General features: G+C 41.5%; 1 protein-coding gene and 1 long non-coding RNA gene across 10 annotated transcripts in view; one reads left to right on the top strand and one right to left on the bottom strand.

Moving 5' to 3' along the window:
- LOC144592747 (sal-like protein 3) overlaps positions 1–2432 on the bottom strand; it is a 66792-nt gene extending 64360 nt beyond the window's left edge. For 6 of the 8 annotated variants that reach the window (XM_078397697.1, XM_078397698.1, XM_078397695.1 and 3 more), the window contains exon 1: positions 1640–2432. Coding sequence is in view for 4 of the 8 variants with exons in the window: in XM_078397695.1 (XP_078253821.1) it covers positions 1640–1715 (76 nt within the window). In the remaining 4 variants the exon portion in view is untranslated. Of the gene's footprint in view, positions 1–168; positions 232–1639 lie in introns of those variants that run through there. The other 2 variants (XM_078397700.1, XM_078397701.1) reach the window with 2 other exon arrangements.
- Positions 2433–7088: 4656 nt separating this feature from the next.
- Positions 7089–18448, top strand: part of LOC144593150 (uncharacterized) — a 43463-nt gene continuing 32103 nt past the window's right edge. Inside the window, exon 1 of one of the 2 annotated variants that reach the window (XR_013547209.1) lies at positions 7089–7224. This is a non-coding gene — a long non-coding RNA (uncharacterized LOC144593150). Of the gene's footprint in view, positions 7240–18448 lie in introns of both variants that reach the window. The other variant, XR_013547210.1, reaches the window with a different exon arrangement.

Raw genomic sequence — 18448 nt, 5'->3', positions numbered from 1 at the left:
GCTAGCATTTTTGAAACAGAATATCGCTTTCCCAAAATAAAATGTAATGGTCTAACCAGCAGCAAGCAGCGAGTCGAATAAAGATGATGGTCAGTTTATCGACAGTTGCATTTAATCTCAGTAATACAACAAAACAAAAATAACAGGGAGGGCAATAAAAACTCTTACAGTCATTAGAAGAGTGAATTAATATATATTTTAAAGAATATTGGTTTAGTTATTAGTTTTACGCAATCGTTGAATTTACAAGGTGATGGAACGATTCTTGTAGGCGCTGCATTTCAAAAGACGAGTGTTCTTCGCTTAAACTGGGCAAAGCAAAAAATCGACGCTTTCAATGTAACCAGGTTTTTTTTGGGGGGGGGGGGGGGGGGACAGTCCTAAAGTGGGAGATCAAAGATGGCTGGTAACGGAAACTGGAGCTGGACTTTTTGATCACAGTCACATACACGCACCAGTCACAACGACTGACCGCTGGCCACACAATCTCCGCCACCACCCCTCAACCTGCACACCCCTAAAGTCCCTGAAATGAAATAAATTTCCAGGCACAAAATTAAATGAATATTCTTTCAACAATCGAGCTAAACCTCCCTCCACCATCCCACACCAGACTGAAAACTTCTGTCAAGCCCCAAACGAACCAGGATGTCCTTTAGCGATCACGCTGTTTATATCTGAAAGCACGCACACACACACACACTCGCACACACACACACACACACGTACTCGCTCCCTCTTGCCTATCAATTCAAAGTTACAAGGTCCGGTATTAGGCGAATTAAAAGCCAGGGGAATTAAGGATTTAGCGACCAACACAGTGTTCGCTCACATCTGTTACTTAAAACACTTCAACTGAAAGGTTTCTTGGAAACACTCAGCTGGGGATGAGAGAGGGAGGGGAGGGGTGTTTGTGTTTGTTGTTTGGTTTCCGGGGACCGAATCCCCGACTCCATCTGCCTTTGGTGCCCGTCTGTAACTCTCTCAGTGTAAGCACAGAGAGAGAGAGGAGAGACAGAGCTGGTAAGCACCCTAGCGCTCTGATCCTTCACGTCCACTGCCCCCCTGTGCAACACACCCCTTCAAAACACCTCCACCTTTTTTTTTATTGCAACACGCAAACACTACAAAACAAGAGAAATAAAAGTGAAAGATAACGCACTGACCCAGTTGTATCACTTTCTAAAACTAACCGAACACTCCTGAAACTACTGGCGGCTTGTGCCGCTCACTCGCGAGTAGCCAAAAAGCGGGTGAAAAATATTGCTGCATTTCCCCTAATTCTTCGTCCGAAGTCCATATTAAAGGAAGGAGGGGGTGGGCGAGGGGGTGGACATCTGTGCAAACATTGCAGAGTTGCAAGCTAGACTAAAATATGATGCAAGCTTCTCCCCCCCCCCCCCCCCCCCCCCATCACCACAACCACCACTTTATATAAAATAAATAAATGCATTAAAATGTTTCTCTCCCTCTCCCGTCAACTTCAACCTTTTTTTTTTCCGGGACAAAAATGATTGATAAAATTTTTGATATAAAATCCAAAGAGGGAAGAGGGTGAGAGTCCGGGGGGGGGGGGGGGGGGGGGGGTGTTACAAAACATAATTAAATAATAATGATATTGGAAGAAATTCATACTTACAATTTTGAGAAACTATTGGCACCGCTTCCTCGTCCGACTTGAGATGCTGGGGTCTAGGTTGCTTGCGGCGCGACATGGTGGCAGATACATCAGCGAGGCATATAAAATTTTTTCACAAATACCGACTTGCAAAATTACGGAAATTAGCCGGGCAAGAGTGGCGCAAGTGCGCATGTCGGTATATAATTATGATTATCAATAATGCATTGCGATTAATCATCGCAGCATCTGACAGACCATTGGATCCTTTCCAGAGGGGGAGACACTTTGAGATTATTCAAATGAGAGGCTGAGAGAGAGAGAGAGAGAGAGAGGAGAGAGAGAGAGAGGAGAGAGGGAGAGCAGAGAGGGAAAGAGAGAGAGAGAGAGAGAGAGAGAGAGGGAGGGAGGGATAGGGGGAGGCGAGAGAGAGAGAGAGAGAGAGCGAGTGATCAATTAGCCGCGGCCCCGACTACTTGCAGCGCCGCTGCCGCTGCCTCTGCCTCTCCCTCCGCCGCCGCCGCTGCTCCCCGCTCTCCTAGTGCAGCCCCAGAGCAGCAAGCTTGTTGTTGGCATAGTTTGCAGAAATTCTGCAACAACCAAAAATGATTGCTTGCTTTCTTGTTGTTGTGAAAAAAGTCTTCTTCACGGCCTGTGCAGACACACAACACACACTGTCACACAACACACACACACACGCATACACTTCTCCAGAGCATGCACTGTTTAGAGATATATGTGCAAACAAATATTTGTTCTGATTAGTAGTCACTTCGATTTGGATTGGGTTTTTTAAAAAACACACAAACTTTTCTCCGTAGTGTCTGTGCGTGTGCGTGTGCTTTATATACTTGTGTGTACATATATAGGTGTGTGTGTGTGTGTGTGTGAGCAGAGGCAGAAAGGCAGTGGAAGGGAGCGGGACGTTACGCTTAAAGCGAGGAGGAGCGGAGTGAGTGTCACGTCTCCTTGTAGTCGGTCTCCATGCGCTGTGCTTACGAGGCGTAGCTGAGATTAAGGTTGCGGCGGGTCGAGTCCGAGCCTTGATGATGCCGCGCGTCACCGAGCCCAACACACACAACGTCCAACGCCAAATAAAAAGCGAGCCCTACGGTAGACCGACATCTCATGTCCTTGCCAAAGTTGCCCGCGGCTTCAGCGCAAACCCCCTCACGGTAACGTTGTGGGCCGCAGAGTTTACAGGTTGGACGGGAGGAAGTGCCGGTGTGGGATGTAATGAGAACCCTTGCGTGTCTCCCAGCCTGAGCCAACAAGTTGTTGCCTTTCCGCCTTCAGCATCAGCGCAACCAACACTACGAAATGTCGCCGCTAGGATGTACCAGATAGTTACTTTAACCCAACTCAAACATCAGCACCGATAGCCTCTCTCTCTCCCTCTCTCTCTCTTCACAGACATACACACTTTATTTTATTTTATAATCCCATCATGTACTCATAGTATAAAAACGATTAAAAAAAAATATTTATCAATCTTCTTTCATTTATTCCTATTTTAGACGAACAACATGCGGTCCAGAGACCGCGTATTCCGGTTGTTTTAGGGACCATGGGGTGAAGGATTGCTGCTTGCACGCGTCTTTCGGTCTGCACTGCAAACAGTCGGACTGAGCATTTATTTTGCTTGCATTGACCATAAATGCCATTAAAATCCTATTATCAGGATAAACACTTGTTGATCGTGATATTGGTGACGAGCATGTCGCACGGAATGCGTGATCCTACCGTGCAATGAAACTACAACGAAAGATTGCCCCTTGGTCACCTACTTGCACCTTTAATAATTGCCACCCAAATATGTTAGATTAACGGAGAGAGCACTGGTTATATCTTTGATATTTCACTGCATTCAACGTGTCTTTAAGCACGCGTGGGTTATGCATTCAAATGCTTCGTTGGACCCAAATTTCAAACTTCGGATGAATGCAGGATATAAGCTAATGGATGTATAACCGCTTTAATGAAAGCGCAGCGTGCCTTTTCTTATTTTGCATACTTTGTTTCAGCCTAATAATGCAGCTAAAGGACGAAGATATGTTTACACCGCAAAGATCGAAGTGCTCACGGTGATTATCCAAGTGCGGCTTCTCACCAAGCCCCCAACAAGCTCTCCGCGCAGTAAGGCGGAATCATTTGAATATATGTTAAATAAATTTGACCCATTCGTTAACCTGAAACACGGATCATGGCGCACCCCCACCTCGCCGTCTCCGCAAACTCTTTGGATACTCGCATTTGCAAGTCGCTGCTGAATGCGAAACGGGGTCTTGCATTACATGGATTTAATTAACTCTTAAAAACCGAAAATTGTAGATTCGCGGGATTTATCGAAATGTTGGAGATTGTTTTCGGCAATATCTCACAATTAAAACTGAAATAAAACGAATTCACAACATAAATATATATTTCGCTCCTGTCGGTAAAATCTCTCGTAGTTTTGAGAATCTTTAAATAACGTATTAAACAAATTCGACGCCCAGATATTATTATTAACAATAAAGTATTCCAATGATCATTTAGTTTGTAAATTACGAATAAGTAGACTCCCTGGAGAGTGGCAGAGATGGAGCTGGGGGGGAATCTTGCGAATTTATCAGATCTTAGCGAAGTTGCATCAATAAAACTTGGGAAAACAAATCTACGTTTTTTTTCTTGAAGGATCTAATTATTCATTCTTGGTGTCTGCGACGTAGTAGTTTAACCAATGTAATTATAGAAATTTATAGATTAAACTTATTTATCATTTATATCGAGCGGTAAGCATTTGAAGGCGAGTTTGAAAAAATATATTTCTTGGTATGGGAAATTACAAACACTGGGAAAGAGTTTAAAGCGAAGAAAAATGGCAATGTCTTTTATCTTGGAACGATATTGAGTTTTGACTTTCTTGACGCGTCAGCGAAATAAGGTTGGCAAAGTATGAGGTTAAATAATCAGCCATTGTATTATTTTTCTTGCACCTTACAAAACGACAGCCTGTTGGGTCAGTTGATACTTGGATGAGTTAAGACTTACGCTGGTATTTTTTTTAAAGGATTTATATGAAAAATATGTCCAAGAGATCAAGTTGAAATAAAATTGATCAAGATGAGCCTTTCGCAAAACATTGGAAATGTATTCGGTTTGATCTGGCGATTGTTGCGCATTCTACCGATTATACCGACACGAGTGCTGATGTGATAGCTTCATAACTTTTGCTTTTTACACATTAATGTCAAAACAGTTTCCAAATATCCGGCTAACAGTCCACCTTGATTCTGAAGATTGGGGGGGGGGGGGATAAATTCGGGATTCATGTGCCGACCTGCCCCATTTTCAAATAAATCCAAAAATCACGAGTGTGTAAAAAACATTTCTTTTTAGTGTATGAAATGTTCGGTAAGTAAGCGACAATTAATTACACATATGCTCGCGTCCCCGTTGCACGGGGCAGATGTTAACATACCGATATTATATATTGTTATTACACCGACAGATAATTGATAGCACAGCCTGTCATTCTACAACAATCACCATGATATATGTTACCATCAAATGGAAATCTCAGTTCCCTCCACCACGGCCAAACCCAAACAGCCTGTCAAACATCAATTGTAATCATTTTTTTGGGGGGTTGGTTATTTGGACCCTTTTCACAGTTCCTCTCGTCCATTCCCCCTGCGGACTAAATTCTTGTTGGACTGATACGCTAGTCCCCATCCAGAAGGTTACTATTAGGCAACATTATAGAACCCTGCTCGGGATGAGAGAGTAAAGCCAGCTATTGATAATTGCGAGCACCATACAGCAGCTACTGTATCGATCGGTTTGTCCCTTATTCCCCTGGTATACGCAAGATAAGAAGACACACTATTTAGTGGAATATAATTTCTTTCGACCTATCTGCTTCGTACAGACTTATGATGAATAGCCAGAGTGGCTATAGTGCTTTATCAGGAAACTTACTCCTATTCTGTGACTGCCCCCTCCCCCCTAAAAAACCCCAGTCTACCATCCCATCATCGTCAATATCATTACAAAGGCGCCAGAATAAAGATCTACTCGTGATTAAAACGCGACCGTGTTATCTGCCCAACTGATCTTTATTGGTGAGGGGGGGAAAACCTGTCATTTAAACTTTTCTTAGAAAAAATGAAATATAAAAGGCGCAAGAACTATTCAGATACCCCGCGCAGAATTAAATTGTTATCAAAGCCATTGATCAGCTTTTTAAAAAACCTTTTGAGTAGGGGGACACTGGGCTCAGAAAGAGCGACCCGAATATGCCACCAGTGAGTTGCCCCTTTTTCCCCTCAGAATTATCAATCCCCCTGCCCACTTCACTTAGATTGGAATAGGCTCCTCAACAACAAACGAGTTTTGGTTGATTTTACGTCTTCGGTTGGGAAAATAACACATCCTACACTAAGGGCGACAGCAAACAAACACCCGAGCGCTTTCGACGTGCATATGAAAAATATGTGCATCGAAATCCCGTCTTGCCTTCATAAAGCAGCGCTATTTTAAGAGGAGGCGTTATTGAAGCCCCTTTCTCATTAATGTATTGTGTGAGATTGGGAACCGAGGTTGGAGTGGGGAGCGGGATTGGAAATACAATTCCCCAGGAAGCAATGCTAGCGGAGAAAGGCTCAATTTCACTAAACACGCCAAGTTACTCACTGGTATGGGGGTGTCTTACATCGGCTGCCCATGTAATTTTACCGCGAGTGCACTTGTGGGCAAACTTATTATTTTTCTTTCCCAAGTAAAATCGTAAAATGATCTTCACCTCACATGGTCTGAATTTTTTTTTAAACGAGAAAAAAAACTAAAATATGACAACCCTTCCAATAAAAAAAAATGTATTGATTTCATAGTACGATCAACTTAAAACAATATTGGACCTGGATGGAATTTTGCCTGCTCACTCCTCGTCCAGTTGCGATTTTAATTATAGTTTAAAGTTCATTAGCTCGTCATTTTTTTAATGCTGTGATCAGTCTCTTTCAAATGCAAGATGACAAACTTCTAACTACCACCGTGAAACAAAGAATTTTCTTTGTGCCGTGGAAGTTTCTATTGGTTTTCGGAATTTGCCAGCCAACAGTTTACTTAAAATATTCTCAGAAAAGAGAACTCTGAAAACGACCCGTAATTCTAATTTAAACAGACCTAAACCAATCGGGGGAGAAAAAAAAATTACAAACGCATTTATTTTTACAACTTTTCTTGTTAATAATTCTCTAAGCCAAAATAAAACGAGTAGCAGAACATTTTACACATTTGTGCATTAGCAGACTGCGAACATTGATTAAAATGGACACGTTAGAAAGCCTGAGGAATTGCATTGATTTCAGGACATATTTGCCTCGGTGTTTTTATTCACTTCCTCTGTTCCCTTTTTGTTTTTTATAAACCTAAGAGTTCTGGATAACAGGGACCACCCTAATTACGTTTGCTTTCGTGATGTTCGTTAGTAGGAGGTGAAGCTCAGAATGATATGGCTGGAACGGCGAGGATACTGTCATCTTGAGCAAGGTTCTCTAAACTGCTGTGGCAGGAGCAACGCTTCCACGTTCAGGAGTATTCCAAGTGATACATCAAACAGGGTTCGTATGCACTAGGTAATCGGATCTAATGTGCTAACTATATAAATAAGGCGATTATAGGTCGTATACGTAGCCAGAACTGTCGTTGTACAGATAGGAAAGTACAGTAGTAACTGATAACTTAAAAGACAAAAAAAAGATATGATACTCTTTATCAAGAAAGGTCACATTTGGAACACACATCAATCTCCTACAATTTATTCAGTGGACAGTTACACTTACCAGACCGATTCTGGACAGATGCACAGCAAACATAATAGATCACTCTATTTAAAACTTCGTATAGTTGTGGTTATTTAACTAAAGAAAGAAAGTTAAAATTAAAAGAAAAATCAAACTGCATTGCAGACTAGTTAGTTGCATTTGGAGCCGACAGCATTTTTATATTAATTGAACTAGAAATGACTTGTAAACTATTTACATGGCACCCAGATTAAGCATAAATTATATTGACTCTTTCCCTGTCCTGACTCATCCACAATTTAAAATCTGTTCATTATGCATGAAGCAGCATACACCAACAATCTCAGGTTGATAAGAACTTAGCCATAAAATGTTTGAATTGTTTGATGACAGGCAACTTTTCAATCATCTCCAAATACGCAAGTACTTTAAATTTAATACAGATAGTGAAATTAGATATTTGATAGGCTTTAGTGTTGCAAATTATATTGAATTGCAGGCAATTAAGAGTGATGAAAATGGGACTTGAGTTAACCAGGGCTTTTTCTTTGCATATGAAAATACACAAGTAACTTAAACCTATAAAGAAGTTCCTGTTGTCTCAGTTCTCTTTTTTTTCCATAGCTGTCTGTTACCCTCCCTCAAAAAAGTTACTATACAATTGAAATTTTGTAGAAAATATGCAGATTAAAAATGAGAAAACATGACATTTTTCTCAAAGTTTAATTGTTGGGTTTGAAAACAACCAAGTCATTTAAAAAAAAGTTGAAAATAAGCAGTTGTTTGTTACCCTAGCGTAAATGGTAAGGATATCATAAAAGTTAAAGCAATCTGCGATTGAACTGGAAGCATGATTATGTGATATTTTGTCAATAGTAATGATTAAAATGGTTGCATATCAATCTTTATTAATAACCCAAGTTAATGTTCAAGCTTTCTCCCTGATTGCTTTCTTTAAGTTTTGTCCTCGACTCTGCTTTGTCATTTTGGGTTGTCCTTGCAATATTTAATAATGTTTGACTGTAATTTTACATGAACGACCTTATGACACCTGTGCAAACATGAAATTCCAGTTTGAAGTGATGTGAACAAAACCATAAATGTTGTGAAATTAAAGAGCATTTCCACAGTGAAAGTGGTCCAAAAATAGAATATGCATATACAATGATTTTACTTTTTGGAGTTTGCTTTGGTTGACTGCTGTTGAAAACCATTAGTTGTCAATTGTTTGAATTGCTGTAACACCTTGGTTTGAAATGTTAGCGTTTTTGGTTGAAATCTAAAGAAATACTTGGCATTTGATTAATTATTTAAAATATCTAACAAGTTCCTCCCCTCCTTTGAATGAGTGTCTGTGTTAGTATTGCGAGAGCTGGCTAACAGTGGCAAAGAGCCTGTCACAGTCAGTTGCCACTCGGTGAAGTTTCACAAACATTCCTTCATTATTTATGCATGCTGTACTTTATTACATACACCAGGTGTGAGCCCTAAACACTCCACTACACACAGGCAGTTAAAAAAGGTCAAATGTCATTGTTGGAGTAATAACAATAAAAACCTCAAGAGTAGAGGTGTGTTGTCATGTGACTGACCACATGTTTGTCACACAAATGTTATCAAACAGTGTTCATGTTTTCAGTAAAATGCCCATTTCACCTCGCACCTTACAATGGCAACCCTAATTCTTTAAGCAAGGCCAAGATTCTGGCAACCATAAAACCAGGTTAACCTTAAACCACCTTTCCTATCATCATTTTAACTGCAGTTGTATTGGATTCATAATACTGCACTGAAAATGAATAATTTCCAATTCAAAGTCAAGTAAATTAATCATTGGTGTATCAGAACCAAAGACCAACACTAGTCCTTAAGTCAAATCACTGATCTGAAATTACTTAAACTCTAGAAAATAATTTAAATTTTATTTAACAAAGTCATAGAGAAAGGATGCAAATTTTGTTGACCTCAAGGCATTTTGTGTTTTATTTTGCCACACAAATTGCGTGGACATAATTTTTTGTCAATGTCTCCACATCTCTGATTTCTCTCAAAGCCGTGAAATGAACACCCCTCCAACATTTCTTATGTTATAAGAAATAATATTATATTTTCTGCAATATTGTGTTTCTTCTGAAGTGCTGTTTACTTCTTCAATATCCTTGTGATGCCCTCAATAATCTTGACAGATACTGTTTTTGTAAAGATTATTGTGAACAACCCAATACATTTTTCATGAAGGACATTTTAATTGACATAAACACTCCCAAGGCAGTTTGTACTAACTCTGCACAGTTTTACCCCACTTTCAAAATCCTTATTCAGAATGAATAAACTCATTCATAATTGTTCATTTGTCCTTGCACTGGTGTGATAATTTGTGATTATTATATACATATACATATACATGCACTAACAAGCACACACAATAACACCCAAACACAATCTACTAACACACACACACACTAATGTTCACCCAAAATGTTTGACTCCATTATTAAGAATTTGAAGGAATTTTAAATCTAAGGAGAAAGACAAGAATCAAATATTAGTGGGAGACATATGAAATTTTATCTCGAACAAACAGATTTCTTTGAGACATTCCTTTAGTTTATCAAGAATGACAAAATATGAGTCTACAGAATTAAGAAAAAATAAGACAAGTCTGAAGAAGGGGTTCAACCTGAAACGTCACATATTCCTTTTCTCTAGAGATGCTGTCTGACCTGCTGAGTTACTCCAGCTTTTTCTGTCTATCTTCGTTTTAAACCAGCATCTGCAATTCCTTCCTACACAAAATGTGACAATGTTGGCAAGGTGTCCGCCTGGAGAAAAATGATCAGTATTAGTTTATTATTGACTGAGGCACAGTGAAGAATGTTTACATGTTATCCAGGCAAATCATATGATAAATGTGTACATCAGGTGGTGTGAAAGAGAAAAATATAGTGTTACAGCTACAGAGAACCTGCAGATAATAAAAACTGCAAGAGCCGCAATGAGGTAGGTTGGATATGAGGGACTTGTTCAAGAGTCCAATTATAGCAGGGAAAGCTGTTCTTGAATCTGGTGGCATGTTCAATGTTTCAATGGCTCAAAGGTGCTTTATTTATCACATATGCAACTGCACAGTGAAATTCCTTTTGTGTATTTACACAAACGAGTGTTGCCATGTTTTGGCGCCATTTCCAAAGTTCAAAGTCTGGTCCGCCTGTGCGCTCGGTCTACTGGAGCAGTTCCCGATCCAGGTTCCAGGCTCATGCAGGGGCCTTCTTCCATCGCCTTTGACCACAGTGGCCCGCGGACCAACGTCCCTCTCCTCACCTGGCCATCTTTGTGTTCCCGGGGTCGCCTCCTGCAAGCAACCTCAAGCTGAAGTGCTTTCAAGCTTTTGTATTTACTGCCCAATGCAAAAGGTGAGAAGTGAGAATGAAGAGGGTGTGAGTATCGTAGAGTCCTGGAGTCATACAGCACATACAGTCATTGGGCGCTTCAGCCCAATTTGTCAATGCCGACCAAGATGCCCCATCTAAGCTAGTCCCATTTACCTACATTTGCTCCATTTCCAAATGTTTTCCAACTGTTATTGTACCTGCCTCAACTACTTCATTTGGCAGCTCATTTTCACATACCCATTTCCTTGGGTGTGAAAAGGTTGCCCCTCAGATTGCTATTATATCTTCCCCTTCTGACCATAAACCTGTGCTCTCTAGTTCTTGATTCCCCTCTCTTGGGAAAAAGACGATACATTCGCAGTATTGATTCTCCTCAGGATTTTATACACCTCTAGAAGATCGCCCCTCAACCTCCTGCATTCCATAGCCCGCCCAAACTCTTCCTTTAGCTCAGACCCTAGAGCTCTGGTAACATCCTTCAAAACCTATAATGTGATGTCCCAACTTCCATACAAAAGATTGAGTATTTCTCTGACTGATGAAGATTAATGTATCAAAAGCTTTCTTCACCACCCAATGTACCTGTAATGCCACTTTCAGAGAACAATAATACTTGTACTAGATCTGCAACACATCCCTGGGCAATACCATTCACTGTGAAGTCCTGCCCTGGTTTGACTTTCCAAAATGCAAAACCTCATTTATCCTAAATAAACTAAATTTGTCATTCCTCGGTACACTTGCCCAACTGATCAAGAGCCCACTATAATTCTTGATAACCATCTTCACTGTCTACAATACTGCTTATTTATTGTCACCTGCAAACTTACTAATCATGCATTGTACATTTTCATTCAAGTTGTTGATATACACCGATCAGCCAAAACATTATGACCTGATGAGCCAAAACATTATGACCACCTGCCTTATATGCTGTTGGTCCTCCGTGTGCGCCCCATATGCAGCAGGGTGCGATGCACTGTGTAATGTGACACATTCCTCCCGTGACCACCATTAAAATTTTCTGTGACTTGTGCCACAGTAGACCTTCTGTCGGTTCGAACCAGACGGGATAGCCTTCGTTGCCCTCGTGCATCGATGAGCCTTGCGCACCCAACACCCTGTCGCCGGTTTGTGGTTTGTCCCTCCTCAGACCACTGTCAGTAGGTACTCACCACTGCTGATCGGGAGCACCCCACAAGCCTTGCCGTTTCAGAGATGCTCTGACCCAGTCGTCTGGCCATAACAATTTGGCCCTGTCAAAGTTGCTCAGGTCTTTACTCCTGCCCATTTCTCCAGCATCCAACACATCAACTTCAACAACTGACTGTTCACTTGCTGTTGTTAGTGACATTTACACCTAGGAACTTATTCCGCATGACCATTTCCACTTTAGCACCATTGAGACAGACTCGGGTGGGTACTCCACCCCTTTCCTAAGTTGATGACCAGCTCCTTCATTTGATGACACTGAGGGAAAGATTGTTGTCTTGTCACCATTTTACTAAGCTCTTTGTTTCCTTCCTGTATTCTATCTTGCCATTGTTTGAGATCTGATGCACTATGGTGGTGTCATCTGCAAACATGTGAATAGGGTTATAACCGAATTTGGATGTGCAGTCATGAATGTATAAAAGTATAGGGAGGCTGTGATTGATGCACCCCATGACCAACATCTCGAAGTACTACATGATGGTGGATGTCAGAGCCTCTAATCTGTGGCCATTAAAGCACACTACCTTGTGTCTCATTGGCACTTGGATGATAGTGATCTTGTTAAAGCAGGTGGGAATCTCAGATTGGAGTAGGTAGATGTTAAAGATGTCCAAGAAAACTCCTGCTAGCTGGTCTATTCAGGTTCTGAGGACATGGTGACAATGAATGAATGAATAAGTTTATTGGCCAAGTATGTGCATATACAAGGAATGTGCCTTGGTGCTCCGCTCACAAATGACAACACAAACATACCGTTAACAATGAAGAATAAAGCATAAACACATCAAAACAATAAGGATACAACATTACGGTCTAAACATGTGGGTGAAAATAAACCAGAGCAAAAAAGAGACTACAGACTTTGGTTATTGAGTAGAACTACTACTCGTGGAAAAAAGCTGTTTTATGTCTGGCTGTGGCTCCTTTGACAGTCCGGAGTCGCCTTCCAGAAGGAAGTGCTTCAAAGATTTTGTGGCCAGGGTGAGAGGGGTCAGAGATGATCTTGCCAGCTCGCTTCCTGGCCCTTGCAGTGTGCAGTTCGTCAATGGGGAGAAGGTTGCAGCCAACAACCTTCTCGGCTGAATGAACGATCCGTTGTGGGTTCAATCTCAGGAAGGCCGGTCTGATATCTGACGGTGGCTGTGGACCTGAGGTGGGTGATGTTGTTCCATCAACCTTCTGTTCAAAACAAGCATGGAATACATTCGGCTCGATTGGGATAAACTCATTTTACTCAAATTAGGCATAGCTAGTGGACCAATGAAGAGTTTTCAATTTGAATTTTTAAATGTTTTACGTTTGTTTTGAACCTGTTCAGAAAGCCTTCGACAAGTTCTCACATAGGAGATTAGTGGGCAAAATTAGGGCACATGGTATTGGGGGTAGGGTACTGACATGGATAGAAAATTGGTTGACAGACAGAAAGCAAAGAGTGGGGATAAATGGGGCCCTTTCGGAATGGCAGGCAGTGACCAGTGGGGTACCGCAAGGTCTGTGCTGGGACCCCAGCTATTTACGATATACATTAATGACTTAGACGAATGGATTAAAAGTACCATTAGCAAATTTGCAGATGATACTAAGCTGGGGGGTAGTGTGAATTGTGAGGAAGATGCAATAAGGCTGCAGGGTGACTTGGACAGGTTGTGTGAGTGGGCGGATACATGGCAGATGCAGTTTAATGTAGATAAGTGTGAGGTTATTCACTTTGGAAGTAAGAATAGAAAGGCAGATTATTATCTGAATGGTGTCAAGTTAGGAGGAGGGGGAGTTCAACGAGATCTGGGTGTCCTAGTGCATCAGTCAATGAAAGGAAGCATGCAGGTACAGCAGGCAGTGAAGAAAGCCAATGGAATGTTGGCCTTCGTAACAAGAGGAGTTGAGTATAGGAGCAAAGAGGTCCTTCTACAGTTGTACCGGGCCCTGGTGAGACTGCACCTGGAGTACTGTGTGCAGTTTTGGTCTCCAAATTTGAGGAAGGATATTCTTGCTATGGAGGGCGTGCAGTGTAGGTTCACTAGGTTAATTCCCGGAATGGCGGGACTGTCGTATGTTGAAAGGCTGGAGCGATTGGGCTTGTATACACTGGAATTTAGAAGGATGAGGGGGGATCTTATTGAAACATATAAGATAATTAGGGGATTGGACACATTAGAGGCAGGAAACATGTTCCTAATGTTGGGGGAGTCCAGAACAAGGGGCCACAGTTTAAGAATAAGGGGTAGGCCATTTAGAACGGAGATGAGGAAGAACTTTTTCAGTCAGAGAGTGGTGAAGGTGTGGAATTCTCTGCCTCAGAAGGCAGTGGAGGCCAGTTCGTTGGATGCTTTCAAGAGAGAGCTGGATAGAGCTCTTAAGGATAGCGGAGTGAGGGGGTATGGGGAGAAGGCAGGAACGGGGTACTGATTGAGAGTGATCAGCCATGATCGCATTGAATGGCGGTGCTGGCTCGAAGGGCTGAATGGCCTACTCCTGCACCTATTGTCTATTGTCCATTGTCTATTGAGAGGGTGCATTTACGGTGCAATTTAACTATTTGAGATTGGGAGTTGCAACTCAGTTTTTAGCCAGAAAGTGTGTAATTTCTATAGATCATTTATGCCTGGTTGAAATTGAAACTTTTCTGCCCTCTGAGAACTCTGCCTGTATATAGGTCTGTCTTTAGGATACATCATATTCTGCGAGAATTTTGTGTACTAAATCTGATGCTACATTGAATTTATACAGAATGTAATGCAAAAGAATTACAAAGAAAGCATATTCCGTAATAGGCCATTTAGATGACTGGCTCATTCAAGCCCTTTGCATTACTTCTATATTGAACTATTTACCCCTCTCCTTTCATGTGCATATCAAAACTCCTCAAAAAGCATTGTTGCTTTTTGTTTCAATTCCCACCATTCTGGGCAAAGTTCTCCTGAATTAGGTAATTCAAGGAGAAAGGTCACCTTGGCTTTGTTATTTAACCCAGGTTAAGACTGGATTTGGGCCTTCCCTTTAGAATCAGTGCAGAGAAATTAACCTTGAATTTGCTATACAAATGCAATCATTTGGCATGCAGTGGAAAGTTGCAGCTGTCTGAAGTTACCACTTTGTGGTTGTCTCATTCCTGAAAAGCTTGAAGCTTTGATAAAACATTTGGAAAATGTCACGTTACTTTTTTAACGTAGTTGAACTTATTCATGGGATGTGGATGCTGTTGACAAGACCAGCACTTATTGCCCAGCCTAGATTGCCTCTGAACTGAATTGATTTCAGGGTAAATCACATTTCTGTGGAGTCGCATGTAGATTAGACCAGCAGATAACACCCTCAAGGCAATGAGGCAAAACAAATGTGATTTTATATCAGTCAGGTGATTTCATGGTTGCCATTACTGAAAGTAGCTTCTTAATGCCGAAATTTATAAAATTAATTGAAGTTAAAGTTCCACATTTGCAGTGGTGGGAATTGAAAGCAAATTAGTGGGTTATAAGTTTGGATCGCTTGCTCAATAACTTAACCTTTAGGCTACCATACCCAGGATGATTTGAAGAAGCTGTCTGAAATATTGTCCTGGACTCTTTTGTGATTTATCCAGAGTAATGCCTGCAATTTTCAGATGAACAAGGAACTACAGATGCTGGAATCTTAAGGAAAGCACAGAGTGCTGGAGGAATTCAGGCAGCATCTGTGGGGGGGAATGGTCAAGCAATGTTCCAGGTTTGAAGAAGGGCCCTGACCCAAAATGTCCCCCATCCATTCCCTTCATGGATGCTGCCTGACCTGCTGAGTTCTACCCAAAGCACTCTTAGTGCTTTGCTGGAATGTTTACAGGTTGAATCCTGCTGATGATTTTGCAACTGCTCATTGCTGTCTGATCTTGCATGGAATCCAAAACTAGAGTAGGAGTGATGGAAATTTCCATGGATTTGTTGAGATATTACTTGAATGGTAATTTAATGCTCCGGAACAATAAAGAATAAGTTATTCCATTAGCTTTAATGTCCTAAATTATTTTAAAATGTGTTTGTACAATTTAACTTTTTAAAAATTGTTTAGAGATGAGTAATGGGGTAGATCTTCTGTTGCTGGAGGAAGGTGGCTGTCTGCTCTTGGGAGGGGGTGTTTATTCCACTGTGGTCTTGGAGCACAATCGCCCACAGTGGAATGCAGCTACATATTGACCTGACCCCGGGCAGCTCAGGACTTCTGTCAGTGCAAGAAGCTGGCTGCTCTCATAGAAAGGTAGTGACAGCTGGTGAAGCTCTGGCCCAGGTTCAACGACTGTCAAAAATCTCACTGCTCTTTCATCACTCTGGACTTATCACGACGAAAAGGTTAAACTAATGAAACATTTACACAAACTTAATTAAATCAAATGAAAAGCTTTACTTTACTTCCTGTGAGCAGCTAATTTCTCCTTCTGTTAGTTTAGTTTTGTTTAGAGATGCAACGTGGAAACCGGCCCTTCGCTCACCGAGTCCACGCCAAACAGCGATCATCCATACACTAGTTCTATCCTGCACACGAGGGGCGATTTGCAGAGGCCAATTAACCTACAAACCTGCAAGTCTTTGGAATGTGGTAGGAAACCAGAGCACCCGGAGAAAACTCATGGGGTCACTAGGAGAATGTATAAACTCTGTACAGACAGCACCTGTAGCACTCGAGTCTCTGGAGCTGTAACTGAGCAACTCTACCACTGCGCCACTGTGCCACCCTCTTGTTAATGCATGATGAGCCTGACTATAGTTTTTCAATTTGTGTTCATCCAATTGAAAGTCAGATGCATACGTTTCCACAACCATTCTCGTGACCTGCCAAAGTAAAACAGGTGGATTCACATTATGGGTTTCTGTGTGTAAATGAGCATCTACGTGTGCATATATGTGTTTGAGTGTGTGCATCGTTACATGTGCTCCTGTACCAGTGCGAAGGTCCCCAAATGAACTGGGCCATCTGTGGTAATGGTGGAGTCCACAGTCACAGTGGCGGTGTCCAAAGATGGCTCTCTGTACAGTGCAAAGCTGTGCTGCAGGTATGGGCTTTTCTCCCAGCAAATCTCAGCAGAAGATTTTCAGCAGTTCCCACAGCTGTTTTTTGATCTCTGCTGCTGCCTGTGTGAAATTTGCACGTTCTTCCTGTGACCATATGGATTTCCTTTGAGTGCTCCAGTTTCCTCCCATGTCCCAAAGATGTGCAGGTTGATGGAATCAGGGATATTGACAGGGTGTGCAGGAAGGAACTGCAGTTGCTGATTTACACCAAAGATAGACATAAAATGCTGGAGTAACTCAATGGGTCAGATAGCATCTCTGGAGAAAATGAATAGGTGACGTTTCAGGTAGGAGCTCTTCTGATATTGATGGCGACTTGGTACGAAAAGGGTTACTTGAAATTAGTGGGGAAATGTGATTGCCTTCAGAGCTGGCAGAGACTCAATGGGATGAATGGCCTTCTTCTAGGTTGCAAAATAACATGAACAATTGAGTGATATTGAGCAAGAAAATTCAAGGGCTCATTTATTTGGGATAGCAGATCTCAGTCAGGATATTTAGATTAGCATCAGTCCAGGTGAGTAAAAGGAAAATTATCTTAAATTTTGGTTCCAGATCATAATTTTTGTTGATGTATCACTAAAGTAAGGTAGCCCTTCTGAGATTATATACAGTAGGTTCAGCAGCAACCTGATCTGCTGAGTATTTTCTTGTCTTGAATACAGAATTTTGGTCTCTGCAGTTAAAAAAGTGTTGAAGTTGCTGCCACATAGAATCAGATTCAGACTGATTTCAAGGGAGGATGGTTGTCTTATGGAGAGGGAAAACTGAGATAAGAATTAGACAATGTTGTATTGCATTACACATGTCTCTGAGAGGGACTGGCAGGGTAGACATTGAGAGGCTGTTTCCGCTTGGTGGAGAATCAAGAGGTTTTTTAATGGTCTCAGGATAAGCAGGTTGATATGAACAAATTGTTAATACAGCACAATTGTGAATCTTGGGAACTCTCTGCCACAGAGGGCTGTGAATGGCTAGTCATTGAGTACATTGAGAACTCGAGATCAATGTTTTTGAGTTCTTTGGAGGAGTAAGAGACATAGAGATCAAATAGGAAAATGGACAAGGCAAGAGTCAAGAGTGTTTAATTGTCATGTGCACTGACCATGGAACAATAACAATCTTACTTGCAGCAGCACAACAGGTCTGTAAACACGGTACTCATAGATAACATAATAAACAAAACAATTCAAAAAATTAAAAACCCGATTGTTAGTGCAAAACGCTCAAAGCTTTAGCAGCAGCTGTGACCTTCCAGAATAGCAGAGATGCCTTGGGGGTCTGATTGGACTATATGAACATTACTTGATTGCAATTGTCTGTGGTTCTGATCGCTACATTACCGGAAGGGGGTGCAATATTTGGAGAAGGAGAAGAAGTGCTTCACCAGGATGT

Source organism: Rhinoraja longicauda, chromosome 4, assembly GCF_053455715.1.
Source record: "Rhinoraja longicauda isolate Sanriku21f chromosome 4, sRhiLon1.1, whole genome shotgun sequence".
In the NCBI taxonomy this organism is placed as follows: Eukaryota; Metazoa; Chordata; class Chondrichthyes; order Rajiformes; family Arhynchobatidae; genus Rhinoraja; species Rhinoraja longicauda.
This window is presented reverse-complemented; position numbering and strand designations above follow the sequence as displayed.